The 20,206-nt window shown below is 39.4% G+C and overlaps 1 protein-coding gene across 13 annotated transcripts in view; it reads left to right on the top strand.

The window, feature by feature from the left end:
• caska (calcium/calmodulin-dependent serine protein kinase a) overlaps positions 1-20,206 on the top strand; it is a 132,206-nt gene that overhangs the window by 56,504 nt on the left and 55,496 nt on the right. For all 13 annotated transcript variants that reach the window (XM_046844682.1, XM_046844696.1, XM_046844693.1 and 10 more), the window contains one exon: positions 5,520-5,632. In XM_046844682.1, coding sequence (XP_046700638.1) covers positions 5,520-5,632 — 113 coding nt within the window. The remainder of the gene's footprint in view (positions 1-5,519; positions 5,633-20,206) is intronic.

Genomic DNA, 20,206 nt, shown 5'->3' with positions numbered 1-20,206 from the left:
GCCTGGGGGAGGGTCACTGATACATGGTACAAACCTCAATATGGCACGTAGCAGCAGTCAAACATCTGAGGAGATATCCACCTAGAAAATCATGGACAGGTGTTTGCAGTAGGAACTAAAATGACCACTGAGTCAACCAATGGGTAATTTGACTTGTTAGTTTATTAAAGAAGGATTAAGAACACTGATATTGATGATTTGAATAAAACCACAGTGTCATCATCCTAATTTTGTCTGATGGATTTAAATGCCTTTATTTTTGTTTGTTTACATTTGTTTTAGGTTGTGTTCTGTTTTATATGCACACCTCTGAATCTGGACAAGGATTAGGTAGGCGGTTCGGAAGGTAGTATTGCTGCCTCACAGCTCCAGGGTCCACGCTTCAATCCTGAGCTTGGGATACTCACTGTGTGTGTTTCTGTAAATGTTGTCCAGGTCTGTTGCAGTTTCCTCCTCCCTCCTTAGTGCATGTGTGCGCATGTTGCCCTGCAATGGACCGCCTTCTCATCCATGGTGAACTTCCTCCTTACACCTCGTAATCTCGATTCTCTGACTAGTCAAATCTCAACCGCAATGCTATCAGATCCCCTGCTCTGCTGTTACAGTTTTGCAGATTTTCAAACCGTACACATTCTCGGAAGAGGTCTCTTAATGCCGAACTTCACTCTCACAAATTGCATGTTGAAGGCGCATGAGGTTCTTTGTCTTAGCAACCCTCGTTCTACAGTTTGCTGTACTGCAGCCCGGCTGTGAACAAACACGGCCCTGAAGTCAACTTTTTAAAAGCTTTTTTTTCTTGTAATCTTCTGCTTTATTTAAATCTACATGTTAAATCCTTTTCCAAAAAATGTGCTTCACATCTTTTTCTCCCTCTTCCTTTCATTCTGTGCCCCCTCTCATGTTTCTGCCTGCCAGTGTAGTATCTTCTGTGCTTCTGAGGAAAGCTCAGCATGTCTGCTTTCCATCATCCTTGCCTGTATTTAGCAGTTACTTTTTCCTCTTTGCCAAAAACATGCCTGGCACGTTCACTTCCACGTGTGTGTGTGTTTGGGGGGGGCAGTGTGGCCTCGAACTCTGCTTAATAGGCACAGTGCCCTGTTAAATCTGGCACCAAAGCTGCCCCTTGCTGTTTCCTGCAGCACATCACCACTGGTGGCATAGCATGTGATTATGGCAGCAGCTGCTGTTGGGCAGTGCTAGCAACTCCCATAATGCTTTGGGTCTGCTAAACTGGCAGAGGGTCCACCAGTTCTTCCTAAGCCAAGCCTACACTGTACGCTTAAAGATTGGTCACAGAGCTCACTGATGCGCTGACTGTGTTTATACCGTTTGTGTAGCATAAAACCTGAGGGAGTTTTATTTGGTGAAAATGTCCAGCAATTCTTCGAGCTCATATTCATTTTATTTTACACCCTCATTCGTTTCTGGTTATAAGTGCAGTCTTCTACCAGCAGAGCTCCAATTTTTGATCATTATTGTATGGAGATGAGTTAATATCCGACATGAAATGCACTGAAACAATAAACTTTGATAACCTGAGCAGACACACATGTAGACAGAGATTGAGTATAGAGATTGGAGTCGATTTAATGACTTGAGGAGATAAAGGCAGTCCGAGTGGCAAAGCCTTAATCAGCGTTTCCTCCACGGGCACAGAAGTCTCTTGAAATCAAATTTCTACAGACTCTCAGCTACTGGTCATTATGAATTGTCCTCAGGTGAGAGATGTGCAGTGTTCAGCAATAGAACCTACTCAGCATTTTCATCACTGATTAACACAGTATTTTGGTTTTTCTTTATTTGGTCTGTACTAAAGGATGTCACACTACAGCTACAAAGATCTCTAACATCAGTTACTCATTTGCATTCAGTAGGGGATTCATTGTGGGAGTGCTGCAGGTGATGTTCAAAGATTGAGTGAAGTATGCATATTTAGGGGAGGAAATAATATTTAAATGATTTTTTATTTATTTTTTGCTTGTGCTGTTTGTAGAGAGACTAAAGAATATACTTTGCAAAGCAGGGACTGAAGTGCAACAGCAGCTAAAGGAATTAAACATGCATAAAATGGTATAGAATAGACCTTAGTGTGTATACATCTTTTAAAGGTGGTTTTTTTTTTCTCTCCTAAATAAAAAAAAAAATATTTTTAAAGTAACCTCTTCACGACTCTGTTTAGAGTGTTCTTAAGATGGCAGGTTTTCCATGGAGTTTTAACAAGTCTAAGCAAGTCTTCTTTTTCTTCTTCTTATTTCGGCTTCTTCCATTAGGGGTCGCCACAACGGATCATCCTTCTCCATACCCCCCTGTCCTCTACATCTGCCTCTTTCACACCAACTACCTGCATGTCTTCCCCTCACCACATCCGTAAACCTCCTCCTTGGTCTTCCTCCTTTCCTCCTTCCTGGTGGCTCCATCCTCAGCATTCTTCTACTGATGTACCCCATGTCCCTCCTCTGCACATGTCCAAACCATCTCAATCTCACCTCCCTCACCTTGTCTCCAAAACGTCCAACATGCGCTGTCCCTCTAATAAACTCATTTCTAATCCTGTCCATCGTCGTCACACCCAATGAAAACCTCAACATCTTCAGCTCTGCTACCTCCAGCTCCACCTCCTGTGTTTTACTCAATGCCACTGTCTCTAAACCATAGAACATAGCAGGTCTCACCACAGTCCTATAAACTTTCCCTTTCACTCTTCTTTCGCCAGTCCAAATATAATCCGCTGTATTACGACTGCAAATGAGACCAATCAGCTTTTTGTTATTGGTGCGACTCTCTTGGATTGTTCCACAGACATAAACGTTTTTCAGCTATGTGGAAGCAGGTTTATTTAGCGATACTTGGCTTTTAAACAAATGGATTTTAGGCTTTGTTAAAGCCAGCTGCTAACAATGTATTTTTGTGTTTTTGATATAGGTCATGATATAGGTCATTCTTAATGGTCTTAAAAAGGTCTTTAAAAGTTTTTTATTGAAAAAAGACTTTGTGAAACCTGCAGAAACCCTGAATGTTGAATAAGGGAATAAAATAACTAATTTAAAACATTTCTGCTGCATCAGTAAGGAATAATTTACTATATGTTTAGACACATTAATACTCAATTGGGTTTTATATATTAATGCCTGCTCTTTGGGTCTTTAAATTGGCACACATAAGTGGTGTTTCATAACTTAGCTCAGGCAGAGTAACACCCTACAGCTGCTAAATGAATCTGTATAGATGCTGCCCTGAGAGAAGGGTTTATAGAAGGGTTTATATATGAACATTATTTTGAATGGAGCAGTAAGGTACTTCTGTGGCTCTGTGTGGGAGTCCAGGTTGCATTAACGTGGAGTAGTGATGCTGCTGCACTTCAGGCTCTGCCAGCAAAGCAGCTTTGGGCCCTCTGCCATCTGCTTCCATACACTTGAGTTAAGTTGGGGAAACCTGGGGCCTTCACTCAGTGGAATTAGCAGGATCATGTGTTAATGAGCCCCTCTTAAACATTCGTCCTCCGTTGCTCCTCTCACTGTGCAGCGCCAGTGCGCAGATCAGAGACGCCAGCATTAGCATCGAGGCAGAAGGGAGTCGTACATGTGGGACCTATAATGGGGAGGTTTAGTCTTCCTGCCCCACCTACTGTTAGCTCTTTTAATCACGTTCCCCTCTACAGCTGTTAAACATTTTAACCAGGGCTTCTATTGAAAAGCAGCAGGCGACCGACTCTTCACTTCCAAAGTGTCGTGCACAGCTGAGAGCTGCACTTCTCACCGCGGTGACACTCTAACTGGGTGATAACATCAAACTGAGGTTTTCCTGCAGATTAGTTCAAGCGACCTTGGAAATGTGGACAGTTCGGTTTGGTTCATCGTCGTATGCAGGTGTGCTGATTGATTAAGCTTTTAGGTAACTACAAAAAAAGTCTAGCAAGCTTCATCTGTACTAAATAAAAGCAATCGAAAATGTGTCTTGTGTTTATTGTTTTTATTCATTAGAGCAGCAGTACCATCAACAGCAAGGCCATTACAGTAACAATAACGCTAATGATTACAGCCATCAGCATTGACGAGGCAGAGGGAAAAATAATCATACTGTATATCTTCACTTGTAGATAATGGAGAAGAAAAGTGTGAAGGGAAGAGGAGTATGTTGATGTGAGCTTGGCCTGGCTGTCTGGCTGTCATTGCACTCGTCTACTACAGAAAGCTGATTTGAATTTGTGTTTCTTTGGTGGATGAAATAAGGCTAAACAAATTGCTCTTTTGATTAGATTTTTTATTTACACACACACACACACACACACACACACACACACACACACACACAGTTTAAAAACCTAAACTATAATGTGTTAAACTTGTGTTCTTTAAATTAACAAATATGATCAATTATTGATAAAAAAAAAAAAATTAATGGGACAAGTGAGTTGTTACTGCATATGCCATTTTACTCCTAAGAGTGATGTTCAATAACAAGTGATTTATTTATAAAACGCTCAAATCCTGAAACTAATCAAGCTGACGCTTTGTTCTGAATAGCCGTTGTTGTGCTCAGGATTTGTCCCGTTGCAGTAAAAATGTACTTCAAAATGTAGACAAACTGCCATTCATAGACGTAAGAGATGGAAAATGTTTCTGCAGGTACATTTCTGTAAAAGTAACTCTTTCCTTATCTGAGATGCTGAGTTGCGAAACAGACCCACAATTCGTTTCTGCAAAAGTTTCATCAACCACAAAAACCATTAGGTAGAGGAGCAACTTATCAAGGGGAAATGTGTAAAACACACACACTTGCTCTCAGGGGATTTTGGACTCTATTGGAACATGAAAGGTTACAATAATCCTCCTCGCATTGAAACTGGGCCTTCATTTAGTGTAACATGGTGACCTTGTGAATGAGTCGTCTTCTCCTTCCTGTGTGGAGTGTGTGGTCTTGTGTCTTGTTGTTACTGCCTCATCTATCCTCCCTTTCAGGCTAAATATACTTACTCAGCACTAAATATAGCACTGTTCATCTCATACAACTTTTCATTCACTTTACATACCCTCGAGCTGCTGTAAGACTGTGTCCATTTATTAATAGTTAAATTAGAGCATTTATTACATTTCTCATCCTGTGTGTGTGTGTGTGTGTGTGTGTGTGTGTGCTGTGGACGAAAGAGATTTATAGACCCAAAGGCTTGGATTACACACTAATACCAAAGCACCAGCAACAATTGTTCAGTTATTTATACGGCAGCAGAAGCCGAGGAGGTACTGACACCAGATAAATGAAATGGTTCAGACTTCCTGCCCAGGGTCCTCCGTGGATTTGTTTTATGAATTTCAATTACACCGTTGCCTCTGCGGTAAAAGCATGTCAGTACAAAGCCAGACCTCTGAAGCCGTAAACCCTTTCGCTTTTTTCTTGCTGAGAGCGAGATCCGAGTCTGTCTGCTGCACCGCTGAAAAAACGTCAAATTGTAAAATAACCGATGCCAGAGGTGAATACAGCTTCTAAACTGGGGTGTGTGTTTTTGTGTGTTCCTGACACAGGGGGCCATTTAGCGTGGTGAGAAGATGCATCAACAGAGAGACAGGCCAGCAGTTCGCAGTGAAGATTGTAGATGTTGCTCAGTTCACCTCCAGCCCTGGCCTCAGCACAGAAGGTAAGATAAACACATGCACATACTCTTTTTCTCTTTAAAGGAGTCATGAACCTGAAGTCCCGAGTAGCACAACGAAAAGAGCATTCACCCTGTCATCAGGAGATCATGGGTACCATAGTAATCCATGACCAAGAGCAAAACTCGACCGTGGTGTCACTCTGTGACTAGATAATCCAGGCTCAGGTGTGTGTTTATTCTCTTCATGTGTAGATTACGCTGCCCTGCATCTGTCAAATTAATTATTTAGAATATATAGCAATGTAAATTATGACCGACAACCTGTGATGATTGTGAGCTAGTTTAAAAGATGGAGATGTTTTGGTCAAGACCACCTGTAGTCGTATTTACATGCTGTAGACAAAACTACTGGGACATCTGACTTTTCCAGCCATATTCCCTATACTGCTTTAACAAAGATAACGGCACAATGCTGTATAGGGTGTCTGTGGATGCTGGCTGCACCCCAGGCCTCCTCACCCAATATCAGATCACCCTTTTGGCTGAATGAACACACATCTCCACACACACACTCCATAATCTAGTAGAACATCTTCCACATATAGTGTTCATGTCCATGTATATTTATGCATCCTGTTATTTCTTTTTATTACGGTGAACGCATTCATAGGTTATAGTTTTTCGATCTAGATATTTTTTATAAATCATGTACAGTATTGGTGCATTCTGTCTAAATTCTGTGTCCTTGTCTTTCACTAAACCTTTAAGTTGCACATGTGTATGTAAATATGAGTGGGTCCTGAATCGTGTTCAAATGATTCTCATCAGCACTCGATGAACAGAAGGAATATACCTTGACTAGTAATGACACTGGCATTATAATATTGACATTATGACATTAATACATTATGACAGGTGATGAGTGAATTACACTGATCATCTTTTTATCATGGAACCTGTTAGTAGGTGGGATTTATTAGACAGCAAGTGAACATTTTGTTTAATGTCATGTTTAAGAAGCAGGAATATATATATATACGTACATACAGTAATCCGCGCTTATTGCAGTGGTTACGTTCCAAAACCGCCCGCGATAAACAAAAACAGCGATAAACAGACGCCACCGCAAAAATGCAATTTTATGTATACAGTACTGTATTAAGATTTTACCTAATTTTATAATAAATAATTATATTTCTATTAATAAATTTTATTCCAACATAAAATTCCATAAAAACAATTCCCTGTAAGTTGTTTGGTCTATGGTGCTATCCGAGAGACCGGGAAAATCAGCCAAACTAATTAGTGATGTGGCAAAATGCAATTCGGTGATAAACGGGGGATGACTGTATATATAATTGTTTTACTGATTTTTTTTTTTTTTTTTTCCCCTAATAAATAATAGTTCATGTTCATATTAGCATTATTTTATATACACGAAGTTCAGGGTTCTGTGCAGGTTTTTAGCTGAACACTGTGAACTTCTGAGTCTTCAGTTTTCTTACTACTTATTAGGAAGGTGGGTAGGATAAGCTGCATCTTCACACTCACACACTCACTTTCTCTCTCTCTCTCTCTCTCTCTCACACTCATTTACTCACTCTTACCATCTCATTTTCAAAGAACTAACTTCTACAGGGTTTTTTCTTAAATAAAACCTCTGATGTTCAGCCCAAAATAAGAAGAAAAAAAAATTAAAACGAATGAGTGTGTTGTAAAGTTGTTTTAATGTGGTGAAATAAGAATGTTATATCTTAATATTTATGCATGTTAATCATTTTATAAAAAATGATCAACCTTTTGAGAAAGTCTTTTTACTGCTTTAACTATGAAATGTAATCCACCCCCTCAGCACTGATTTATTTGATCCAACTAAGATTTGTACAGTAGTTTTTTGTTCTCAGCTTTCCAGCATGCATTAGGTCAAGTTGACCTTATTCGCCAGCTGACTTGGTTTGCATGTGAGTTTTGGATTAAACTTATACCCTAATATCCTAAACCTAAAAAAAAAAAAAGAAAACCCAAAAATATACACATAATGTGAGTGTGTACAGAGTCTGGTTCTGTGCTGTAATTACTCTCAGCACTGACCTTGGCCATCTATCAGAGCAGGGGTGTGTGTGTGTGTGTGTGTGTGTGTGTGTGTGTGTGTGTGTGTGTGTGTGTGTGTGTGTGTGTGTGTGTGTGTGTGTGTGTGTGTGTGTGTGTGTTGCCTCATCACCAGGCCAGCACTTCTCTAATTGTGCCTTGATTAAGTCTTGTTCACTTGAGTGACTTGTTGCAATACGGATGCCATTTACATTGTTGGTGTAGGTTAGCAATAATTCTGATGGACAGCTGTGGCAGAGACACCTGTATAATAATGCAGTGTTTGTAATGGAGAAAGTTTTAACAGAGTGCTGAGAGAAAAAAGTGTGTATGCTGGGGAATTTGGCAATTATCAAGGATTCTAGCAGATAGCATATATGAACTTCTGCTCTATTAGACAGGAGTAATGTTGGTTTGTGTTTTTGCAGTTGGTTGTTGATTGGACAGGAGTATACAATGCTATGTGTTTGTGTTTAGCTCATTACTCTGTGTGTATATCCCCAAAAGAAGTTTATTAGCAATACAGTTGCAGTGTTAACAGTAATATCCCTAATCCCCTGCATGGGGTATGTCTTTAATCAATTTATGCTTAAATGAACAGCTTGGAATAGATACTGATTATCATCAGGATTTTACTGATGTTTTTGTACACCTGATTAATATTTTCAAATCCAGCTTTATCTAAAGGTTTTAACCTGAAACACACACGTTTAGATTATGTTGCTGATTTATTGGTTGTTTCAGTATGTTTGTAATTCCCATGAGCACAACTACAATAGTGTTTAATAGGAGAACAAAGAAATCCAATGATTCTGAAAATACAGGATTTCAGTATAAAAAAATTTTTTGTTGAATTAATGTGAAAGCAGAGTTTCAGAATGCAGTGCAGCTATGTATGAGTCTGTTCCATTACATTATGGTAAAGACCTGGCTCAGCTAGTTAGTGATGCATAAGATAAGAGATATACATGGAAAGTAACTGATTACATTTACTGTAATCAAGTAGTTTGTTTGTGTACTTCAAATTTTTAAAGTAGTTTTTAAAATCAGTCAATTTATTTTTACTTAAGTATGTTCTGGTTGAATTATTGTACTTAACTACATTTTAAATCATATCTGTTACCGATGAAAACATTTTAATAAATAAAAAATTATGCAAGGGGGGGTGAAGAGAATCGCACTCTGGAAATTACTGCACTTTGATTGATGGGTGGAGGACAAACTCGCTAAATTCACACGAAAGTACTTAAGTGCAAGTAAAGTACTTCATTTTCATTGGAGAAACAGTACTTTTACTTCAGTAGAATATTTTATCAGTCTTTCCACCTCTGACATTACATTTATGACATTTGTCAGACACTACATCTTGTACTATATCATTATATCCAGACAACTAAACAGTTGAGGGTTAAGGGCCTTGCATAAGGGCCGCAAATGCAGTAGATTGAAAGTGCTGGGATATGAACTCATAACCTATTTTTTTTTTTGGAAGGCCAACATTTACACCACTGAGCCAACACTTCCCCTTAGACGTAGAAGATCCGGAACCTGATCAGTCTGACTACATGTTACAGATAAAGAAGTGAAAATAAATCACTGTCTTTGGGAAATTTTACTGGCACCACTATCACAGCATTGTGGGTAATCCATTAGCCCAAGACTTGATGAAAAAAAACAAAAAGTCAACTTCCTCACGTAAGCAATCGTGTATGTCACCGAACACGAGATCATATTTCTGAAGGTCAATATGAGTCATTCATGGTGGATTTTTCCTTTAGGTGTTGCAGTTGACCGTATGTAATTTTGAATAACATATGAGCTTTGGTTGCATAATTGCACGTGCTCCTGGTCATTTTTGGCTGCTGTTGAGGGAATCTCCTTTTGGTATGCAGCGTCAGTGTTTCAAACACAAGAGTGTCAAGGAGATAAATTTGTCAGTGTGAAGACTTGCAGAAAAAGTGTTAATGGAGAGCGAAATGTGAGGAGCTTGAGTCAAGAGCTGAGCAGAAGGCACGTCGAGTAGCTAATCCAGTCATGGGCTTGTGGGAGCAAGCGATTTTAAAGAGGCCAGGCAGAATGGAGGAGAGAGCAAACTGAAGCCGACAGCGCAGCCATGCACGGTCTGGATAGAATAACAACCTGAGAGGAATGTAGGAGTGCTGGATGGGTTGATTAGTATAAATGTTGCTTTCTGTTTTTCTAGCACTGAGAATTGCATTATATCATCCAGGATATCATCCATATGTAACTTGGTGGTGCTCTTTTGCTGGTTAAAATATTGAGCAATAGACCTCCTGAATATCAAATTAGGCCTTGGTCTTTTTCCAGGCCTGCTTTAATATATATTGTGACGTATTCAACTAGCACATATTAATACATCTCTCAGATAAAGTTATTCGAAAGGTAAAGCTGCTCAATAATCCACTCGTCGTCCAACGTTCTCAATAGAAAACACGGCCAGCTCTCGATTACTTTTCTGCTTCCTACAGCGAATAGAAAAATCCATTTGTCATAGCGAGGCACACTGGGCGTGTTTTCTATTCTCTCTGCTCGGTGGCCGAAGCTTTTTCGAATGCTCACATTTTTATTCTCTCCATTCTCCGGGCTTAAATAAAACACTTACGGATGGACTGCCTCAAGCGCCGGGTGTATTTCAGAGACCTCTCTTCTTCTCTCTGGTGCACAAAAGATAAACAGTGAAGCTTTTACTCAGTTTTGTGTGTCCTTTCACTGACCCCATCACTCAGCATGCATTCTTGTTGGTTGTGAGCCAATGGGGAGTGAAAGCATGTAGCACAGTAATCGAAAATCTCAAACAGCAGAGTTGACCCGAGAGGAAGTGGCCTTGTATGCGACTAATGTGCTGAAGCCTGAGAGTCAGGGTTTTGTGAAGCCCAAAATCCACCCCTGGCTCAACATAACCTCCTCGGATGAAGTCCTACGAGGGTATTCTTTATATCGTCACTGATAATAAACTCTGGATAAAGGGTTCAATGTGTAATCATCATCATCTTCTTCTTTCAGCTGCTCCTATTAGGGGTCACCGCAGTGGATCGTTCTTCTCCATACCCCTCTGTCCTCTACATCTGCCTCTTTCAATCCAACTTCCTGCATGTCTTCCCTCACCACATCCATAAACCTCCTCCTTGGTCTTCCTCTTTTCCTCCTTCCTGGTGGCTCCATCCTCAGCATTCTCCTACCGATGTACCCCATGTCCCTCCTCTGCACATGTCCAAACCATCTCAATCTCGCATCTCTCACCTTGTCTCCAAAACATCCTACATGCACAGTCCCTCTAATAAACTTGTTTCTAATCCCGTCCATCCTCATCACTCCCAACGAAAACCTCAACATCTTCAGCTCTGCTACCTCCAGCTCCACCTGCTGTCTTTTACTCAATGCCACTGTCTCTAAACTAGGGGTCACCAACCTTTTGAAACTGAGAGCTACTTCTTGGGTACCGACTAATGTGAAGGGCTACCAGATTGTTACACATAAGTCGAAATAACACACACGTTCTGAAATAACAAATTTGCTCAATTTACCTTTAATTATATGTTATTATTAATAATTAATGATATTCATCTATATCTAGTCATCTATATTTTAATATTGTCATTTTCAAATTCACACCAGTGCAAGTGTGATTTAAAAAAGAATAGCAACAAAAAAAATTAGATGCAGCTCACTGGTAGGTGGTGCTATGGTGAGCTATTTTTATAAAAGGCCCGCGGGCGACTCATGTGGTCCTTGCTGGCGAACTGGTTGGTGACCCCTGCTCTAAACCATACATCATCGCAGGTCAGACACTCTCCTTTACTTTGGACTGTTGACCCCATGTACCTGAACTCCTCCACCTTCACCGCCTCTTCTCCCTGCAACCGCACCACTCGACTGCCCTCCCTCACATTCACACAAATGTACTCTGTCTTACTCCAACTGACTTTCATTCCTCTTCTCTCCAGCGTGTACCTCCACCTATTCAGGCTCTTCTCAACCTGCTCCCTACTTTCACCACAAATCACAATATCATCTGCAAACATCATAGTCCATGGAGACTCCGGTCTGACCTTGTCTTTCAACCTGTCCATCACCACTGCAAACAGGAACGGGCTCAGAGACAATCCTTGATGCAGTCCAACCTCCACCTTGAACCAGCCTGTCGTTCCTGCTCACAGATGGTCACCTCTTCTCTCAACCTGGCTTCCACTACTCTTTCCCATAACTTCATGGTGTGACTGATCAACTCCCCTGTAGTTGCTGCAGGTCTGCACATCTCCCTTCTTAAAAACCGGTACCAGCACACTCCTTCTCTATTCCTCAGGCATCCTTTCACCTTTCAAAATCTTGTTGAATTTCTCCATTTCTCCTAAACATCTCCATGCTTCTACTGGTATGTCATCTGGTCCAACCGATTTTCCACTCTTCATCCTCTTAATCGCTGCTCTCACTTCCTCCTTACTAATCCTATCTACATCCTGCTTCAGCATCTCCACATCATCCAACCCTCTCTCTCTCATTTTTCTCATTCATCAGCTGCTCAAATACTCACTCCATCTTCTCAACACACTCTCCTCACTAGTCAACACATTTCCATCTGCATCCTTTATTGTTCTAACTTGCAGCACATCCTTCTCAGCTCAGTCCCTCTGCCTGGCCAATCGCTACAAATCCATTTCTATTTCCTTAGTGTCCAACTTCACATACAGCTCCTCATATGCCTTCTTCTTGGCTTTTGCTACTTCCCTCTTTTTTCATCTTTTGCTGCTGCATCTCCTTGTACTCCTGCCTACTTTTCTCATCACTGTGTCGATCCCAATTCTGTTTCGCCAACCTCTTTCTCCTTATGCTTTACTGCTCTTCCTCATTCCACCACCATGTCTTTGTCTTTCTTTCTATTTCCAGAGGTCACACCAAGTACTTTTCTAGCTGTCTCTTATTACTTCTGCAGTAGTTGCCCAATCATCCAGCACCTCTTTACCACCACTGAGCCCCTGTCTGACCTCTTCCCTGAATCTCATACTACAATCTTTTTCCTTCAGTTTCCACCATCTTATTCTTTGCCTCCAAAACCATCCTACAGACCACCATCCGATGCTGTCTGGCTACACTGTCCCCTGCCAACACCTTACAGTCTCCAAGCTCCTTCAGGTTGCATCTCCTACAGAGAACATAGTCCACCTGTGTGCACCTTCCTCCACTCTTATACATCACTCTATGATCCTCCTTCTTCTTAAAATGTGTTCACCACTGCCATTTCCATCCTTTAAGGCCATACCTTCCCATCAGCTCTTTCTTAGGTTCACCTTCTACTACTTCATCTAACACACTCCAGAATTTGTCCTTCTCTTTCATCTCACAACCCACTTGTGGAGCATAGGCACTGATGACATTTATCATCAACGCTTTTTTTAGTGCCAGCAGATGCTTTGTGCGTTTTATACAGCAGCCATGTTTGAGTTATATTCGTGAATATGTTCTTTTCCATGCTCATTTACCACAATATTGCTAAACAATGAAATCAGGCAGGCCAGATGTTTTTACTATTGCCTAATTCTGCTTCCAGAGATTTCTAGATTTTTTGCTTTAAGTATTTGTTTGCACATTTGATCCTAACGCATGTGTGCCAGTATTATCTTATTCATAGTGGCACATGTTTTGCACCTTTCATTTCCCCTGTTGCCTCTGTACCTATTCATTAGCACTGTTCGAATTTTTATGCTGCTATTAGTGCCTGCGTCTCAGGTTGTGCCAGTGAAGCTCTCTCCTCGGCTTTGGGTGTGTGGCTCTCGTGGCTCAGTTTTGACACTGAAAAGGTGGATTTCTTCATATGCACACTGACACATCTCCCGGGAGTCAAAATCAAATGGACATGGACAGATCTCATCTCACTATTCAATTTACTCGACACTCGGCCTGAGTTACGCAGCTTCACAACGATTTGCTGTAGTCAGCCTATCAATCAGTGAAGAGCAAGCGAGTGTAGGAAGGTAGTTTGATGATCGCTCTCTGTTTGTACTCCAGTTACAGCTGCATCATTTTTACCGTATTGAGTACTGACACATATTGAGCTCGTATCTCCACAAGCGCACTTAAATCTAGTGGAAGATCTTCCGAGAAGAGTGGTTGATGATTATAACAGCAAATAAGGACTAAATGTTAAATGGGATGTTCAGAAAGCAGATACCAATCTTATGTTCAGGTGTTCCTAGAGGTGGACCCATATGGTTTTTCTTTGTCCGATGTTTAGAATCAGGGCAGCCAATGGCCGGTAAATGCAGATTTTTTCCCCCTTTCATGTTATTAAATCTAACAGTTAATTATTAAGACATGATATAGAAAATCGTTGAGATGAAACATTAATTGAACAACACAAACCTCTTCAATCAGTGCACTTGTTAGCAGGTTTTGGTCCTTGATCCTACCAGTAGCCTAAATTACAGCTGGTTGAAGCTCACTAACAAAAGAGTTCCAAAATGTTACTTGCGTTCTCTTTCCAGATGTTACTTTCATTTCACCTTACAAATCTTATTCTCATTTCCCCTTACAAATGTTACTCTCATTCTCTCTCCAAATGTTATTCTTATTCTCTCTCCAGATGAGATTCTCATTCCCCCTTACAAATGTGACTCTCATTCTCTCTCTCCAGATGTTATTCTCACTCTTTCTCTAAACGTTATTTTCATTCCCCCTTACAAATGTTATTCTTATTCTTTCTCCAAATGCAGTCTCATATTTATATGAGAATATATAAGGCTAGATTAAGAACTAATGATAAGAATTTATAGTCCGGGACGCACCAAGGTGGTCAGCTTTAGTTTATTCTGCTTCGTTGGCTCAGTCACGCGAGAAGGATTGCGGCACGTGTAAACACTGCTCAGTTTATATATTTGCAGTTCTAACTTTTCTGTTTTCCCTGTTTGGATGTCGAATACAGACTATCGCCACCTGCTGGTATGAGAGAGTTATGTTCTCTTGCGCAAGCGCAGAACGCACGTTAACTGTTTGCCGTGTCAGATGTGCCTCTCTAATAATCCTCCTAATTTGCATCACAATCAGATTATGTCGATTAATTAAAAAATGTCTAAAATCGGCCAGACGATCAATCAACCTCTAGTGTCAAGAAAACTTTTAGTTAAATAGTGTATGTTTCTACACTGCCATTAGACCAGGATAGAGCACTTACTAAAGATTAATAAATAAATGTACGAGTAAACCCCTGGTAAAGAGGAATCAGTACAAGTGCCAAAATAAGTGCCCAGTTTATTCCATTAATTTGATTCCAAAATAGGCAAAAGCCATGATTTAGTAATGTGTCTTCTTCATTGTGCTACAAATTGTGGTAATGTTGTGGAAACATCAGCCAGGTTCCGGTAATTCAGTCTCCAGTAAGCTACGGTATCATGTCTATAAGGAGTATTATGCTTCTTTGAGCATTGAACTATATTTTATATGGGTATAGTTCCAATTCAGGTAGAGAGTTCAAAATTTTACTCTGAATTATTGCTTATGATCGTCACTGTGGAACCGCAAAGATTTCCTTTTTAGTTTCGATGCATTCTTTTTTCAGAAAACAAAGAGAAACCATACAAACTATAAAATGAGAAGTACAGTGAAGAAAAATAAGTGCAATAAATGGAGAGAGTCGGCATCAGTTTATTTAAAAACAAAGCTGACAGTTTGTGTCATTTCCTCTTATGATTTTTGTAAAGAGTAGTGGGTAGTACACTGCTTTTTTTTGTTAGTGGGTTGGCATGGGGTAAATTATACAGATATCAGCATAATGCAGAGGTTGGTAAATTAGTATGATGGGAAAAAATGTACAGTGGAAACAATTCATGTCAATAAAACTATACATTAACTGAAAGCAGACCTCAATGAGAGCAAACTGAATGAGAATCCCAGTATGCACGTATCCTCCGTATGTTGTGTATGAAAAACAAAAACAAACGGATTTTGTGACATTAAATGACAGTAAATTACTCTGCATTGTCACGAAAAGTCGAACCGCAGATCTTCTCCCAGCTGCTGCTCCTATTCCTCGCTGCTTATTATAGTTGTTCTTCACACACAGCACACACCTCAAAGCTGACTGATATTCACACTTCTGATTATCAAAGTCGCTGTGGCTCACAGCAAACCACCAAGATTTAAATTGAATACTCTTCAAAAATCGGTGTGAAATGTTGATGAAACGAATGGGGTTTTCTCTTTCCATTTTTTTAAGTAAATGGGAAAGGGCACAAATACACTACTATTGAATGGAGTGCTTTCATGTATCCGGCCAGTCATAAATCAAGGCAAGTTGACAGGAGAATCAGTGTTTGTGTAAGGCTGTCAGAAAATAGTTTTTTTTTTTTTTTTTTGCTTACTGGCACTTTACAGGTAGAGATAATTGACTTTTCTTGTGATTTTGCGATTTTTGTCTTCTTGAGCTTTAGCCAGTGTACATCCTCAGACTGTATACTCCATGTATGCTACTGTTTAGTAATGTCCAGAATGCATTGCAGGAGTACTTTGTAGTGTCCATCAAAAGTGCATTCTCATGCTAGTACAAATAGGTCAAGCTTCTGAGGGGAGTTGAGTCAAGTCAAGCTGGAAGAAATTATTGAAATATCTTGAGGTAGATGTGGATTGGTCTGTGTTTGCATTTATCAGGAAACACCATACACCTGTTGTCCTGCCATTTACTAATAGTTCTGGATGTCAAGTCTAGTCAAGAAGGCTGTTTTGTCATTCCAACCATATACAGGACCAAGGTGCTACATAAGACAACATAAATTAACAGGTTATGTATGTGTAAAAGTGTAGACAGTCCTAGATTTCTTTAGTGTGCACTTTGTATAACAAGCAGCTATTTGAAGATATAGATATGGTTGGTCCAGTAAGGACAGAGCTGGCTGTTGGCTGGGATTTGGCAGGTGAACGTTTTTCCTGAAGTTCCTGAGAGTTCCTCAAGAAGAGAAAACGAGCAGCGTATAGTAGGGGTGGAGCAGTACACATATTCGCACCAAAATATTTTGGTACAGGGCTTTCGGTGCAATCCTTTTTGCATGCAGAACATAGTTAAAATCTAAAAAGCGCAAAGGAAGTGGCTAGCTGCTAACGCTAGCGCTATGGATTCTTCAGTGTTTTATGTCCAGCTTCAAGAATATTTCTTAAAAGTAAAAAAAATCCTGCCAATTCCAAATATCGAGGCAATGATTGAATGAATGAAGGATAGAATGAATAGACATTCGTTAAAGTAAGCTGAAATAAGAAGAACATAGCTTTAGAAAATTACATATTATATGTGAAACACACAATTATATACACATCTGTGTTACCCAACTAACAAAGGTAAACAATTTAATTTGATCAATGTATTACTCAATTCTCATCAATATAATAGTGTATTGCATTAGTTTTATTTGTTTAAATTAATTATTGGGTTTTTTTAAATTGTTTTTTAATTTATATATATATATATATATAGATATATATATAATTTTAACCGAGCAGGCATCTTATTTAAAATTGTTTCAAAAATGTAAACTGTTCAAATGTTAATAATAAACTGTGTTAAATAAAAAACCACAAGCAATTTTATTTTATTTTTGTACTGAACCATGACTTAAAAATCGAGGAACATACCGAACCGTGAATTTTGTACCGTTACACCCCTAGTGTATAGGCTTTTACAAATCAACAAGGGAACACTGAGCTGCGGTTTTCGACAAGCACATATTCTGCCTCTACAAGCTTCAGCCTTGCTGAATTTTACTGTTTTTCCTTTATTGAGCTCTGTTCTTTCAATATAAATCAATACATGCCCTGTTATCTGGAGAGGGGAAAATGCAGGTTTGGCCAGGCGATCATTAACTGTTTGTCTTTTGAATTCGGTTGCTGTACTGTGGAGAACACCTTGCTCAGTGATCACATTAATATCCCTTTATCATTAAATCACTGCAGCGGCCCCAGCTCTGTTTGTTTCCAATGCTGTAGTCTGTTAGATTCTTGAAGTTTGCTCCGCCTCCTTGCAGAGTGGTTAACATGAGGGCACCTTATTGCACAATGTCTTGTTAGCGAGTAAAGCCTGCAAATTGAACAGTGGTGGACGAAGTACACAAACCATGTAATTAAGTAGCGATACAACAGGTAAAATATGAATCCAGTAAAAATAAAAGTGCTCCCTTTAAACTTTCACTTAAAAGTACTATGATTTATTATGACTATAATGTTCCTATTATCATTTTTATCACAAGACTTTCAGCTTAATCAAATCAGTTCACGTGAAAAGACTCTAATGATACTCTCAGCACACCAGTCTATTAATAGAATTGATTGATTTCACACTGATTGATTTCTATTAAAAAGATCATGAGCCCAAATTCTCATTTTCAACTATTTCAAAAAAGAATTGTGCGAATGAGGCCACGGTTGCTGTGACACGTTAGAGTCAGGAGTTTCCTCCATCATTTATTCCTCTCGAAATGAACGTTGTATGCTGATGATAAATACATACCACCAAGTGCCAATCAAAACAAGTTCAAAACAGCATGTGCTTTACTCTGATTGGTGGCTTGCTGTGCGTTTGACCAGTTAAGTTTTTATCCACTTATAAATGAGAGAACGACTTATTTTGCAAAATGTAGTTGAGTAAAAACAGTGAGATATTTGACTTTGAAATGTAGTGAAGTTTAAGTAAAAGTCTCCCCATATGGAAATACTTATGTACAGTAACGAATTGCATTTGCTTCAATACTGTCCAACACCACAATGAAATATTGTGTTCCTCTGTAAATTAACAGATGAGCAACTGTTCACTTAATCTTCATAAAATTCAAACACACCAAGTTTGGTGATGTTCTCTTTAAAAAGTTGGATCCTTTTTGGGGGGAAATCCCTGAGAAGTGCTTTAACTTCTCTTTTTTTATTAAACAGTAATACATTGTTCAGCTGTCCTGAAACTGCATTAAAGCTCTGTCTTTACACCTTATTCCCCAAATTAGCCCAGTGAAATGGCTGCTCTATTTAAAACTAATCTCACGCTTACAGCGAAAGAACGAGGAAGCAAGCGAGGAAGTGGGCAGAGGAGCGAGAAGAAGGACGCAAGCAGAATCAGTTATATAATTTTTATTAGCATATTTATTTTGCAGATCCGTTTAGATACCACTGTCGTTTATTTCTGAAGAGATGTAACAGTAGTGTAAGATTCATATCTTGCACACGCTAATACAACCTTTGATTAAAAGATTTCCCTTTGTTGTTCTCCAAGAAAATAGCTTTAAATATTGGTAATGCTTGAACATAAATAAAGATATTATACTGATAATGAATCACATTTTATTTTCAGCAAGCAGATCCTTAATTTAATTCACGTTTATTTCCCTAGCGCTTTTCACAGGGGACTTTGTCTGAAAGCAGCTTTACAGAATGTGAGAATTATAGAACATAAATGTTAATGTAAGTGAATTATATGTATTTATCCCGCCTGGGGCAAGTAAAAAACTCGGTGCTATGAGGAATAAATTTTTAGAGGAGCCAGATTTAAAAGGGAACCCATCCTCATTTGCGTGACACCAGTGTGATTCTAAATCACTGAAAACACTGGAGAGTGAGAAATATCATGAGCACCGGAGTGTGTGACTGAGTAACGTCCTTTATACAGTCTCATACAGTCAGTTAGAGATGTGGAACTAGGTGCTTTTAAAGAGCCTTTAAATGTTCAATGATTAAGGAACCTGAATGCGTTGATCCTGAATGCCTCAAACAAAAAACACTGAGCAAACTTACAGCGGACTGTGTTTCTTTTGCACCTTGTCGCTCATGTCGGCCTTCTGACTGTGGGGTTGTAAGTTTAATTCTCAACACTGCCAAGCTGCTGTTCTTGGGCCCTTGAGCAATGCCCCTTAACCCTCAGTTTCTCAGTTCAATAATTTTACATCACTCTGGATTAGGGCGTCTGCCAAATGCCTTAAACGTGGTGAAGTTTCTTTGTTAGGAAATGTTTATTACATTACATTATCACATTTACGCAAACGTTCTTTGTAATCGTAATGGTGTTCCGCAAAGTTTCAACCTGCAGAAGTGTGGAGTTTACGCTTTCCAATTACTCTGTAATATGGGAAACTGAATGTTTTTAGACAAGCAGACATTATGCATCTTTGTAGCTCAAAGCAAAAGTGAACTGACTTGTCTTGCAGACATTTCAAAACTAACTGTAAATCTTCAGAATGTGTGACGTGGCTTTTGGTTAATAATTGAAACATTCTGGATGCTTGCAAAGTGCTCTGGTGTAAGCAGAATAACTGCCAGAACTGTGCATTTGCACAAACATAACCTTTTTTTTTTATTTATTTTTTATTTTTTATTTTTTTTTACACAATAATAGCTGACTTTGTGAATAACAAATAAAAATCCTCACATCGTCAACACGAGCTCATCGGCATTGATGTGAATATTAAGTGTAAATGATCAGAAGCACGATGCTCAAATCAAACTTGCACTTTTATCCATCCTCTCTTCCATCATGATAAACTGACTGAG

The sequence above is a fragment of the Silurus meridionalis genome, chromosome 3, assembly GCF_014805685.1.
Source record: "Silurus meridionalis isolate SWU-2019-XX chromosome 3, ASM1480568v1, whole genome shotgun sequence".
In the NCBI taxonomy this organism is placed as follows: Eukaryota; Metazoa; Chordata; class Actinopteri; order Siluriformes; family Siluridae; genus Silurus; species Silurus meridionalis.
Note: the sequence above shows the minus strand (reverse complement) of the source record. Positions and strands in the feature narration are given on the sequence as shown.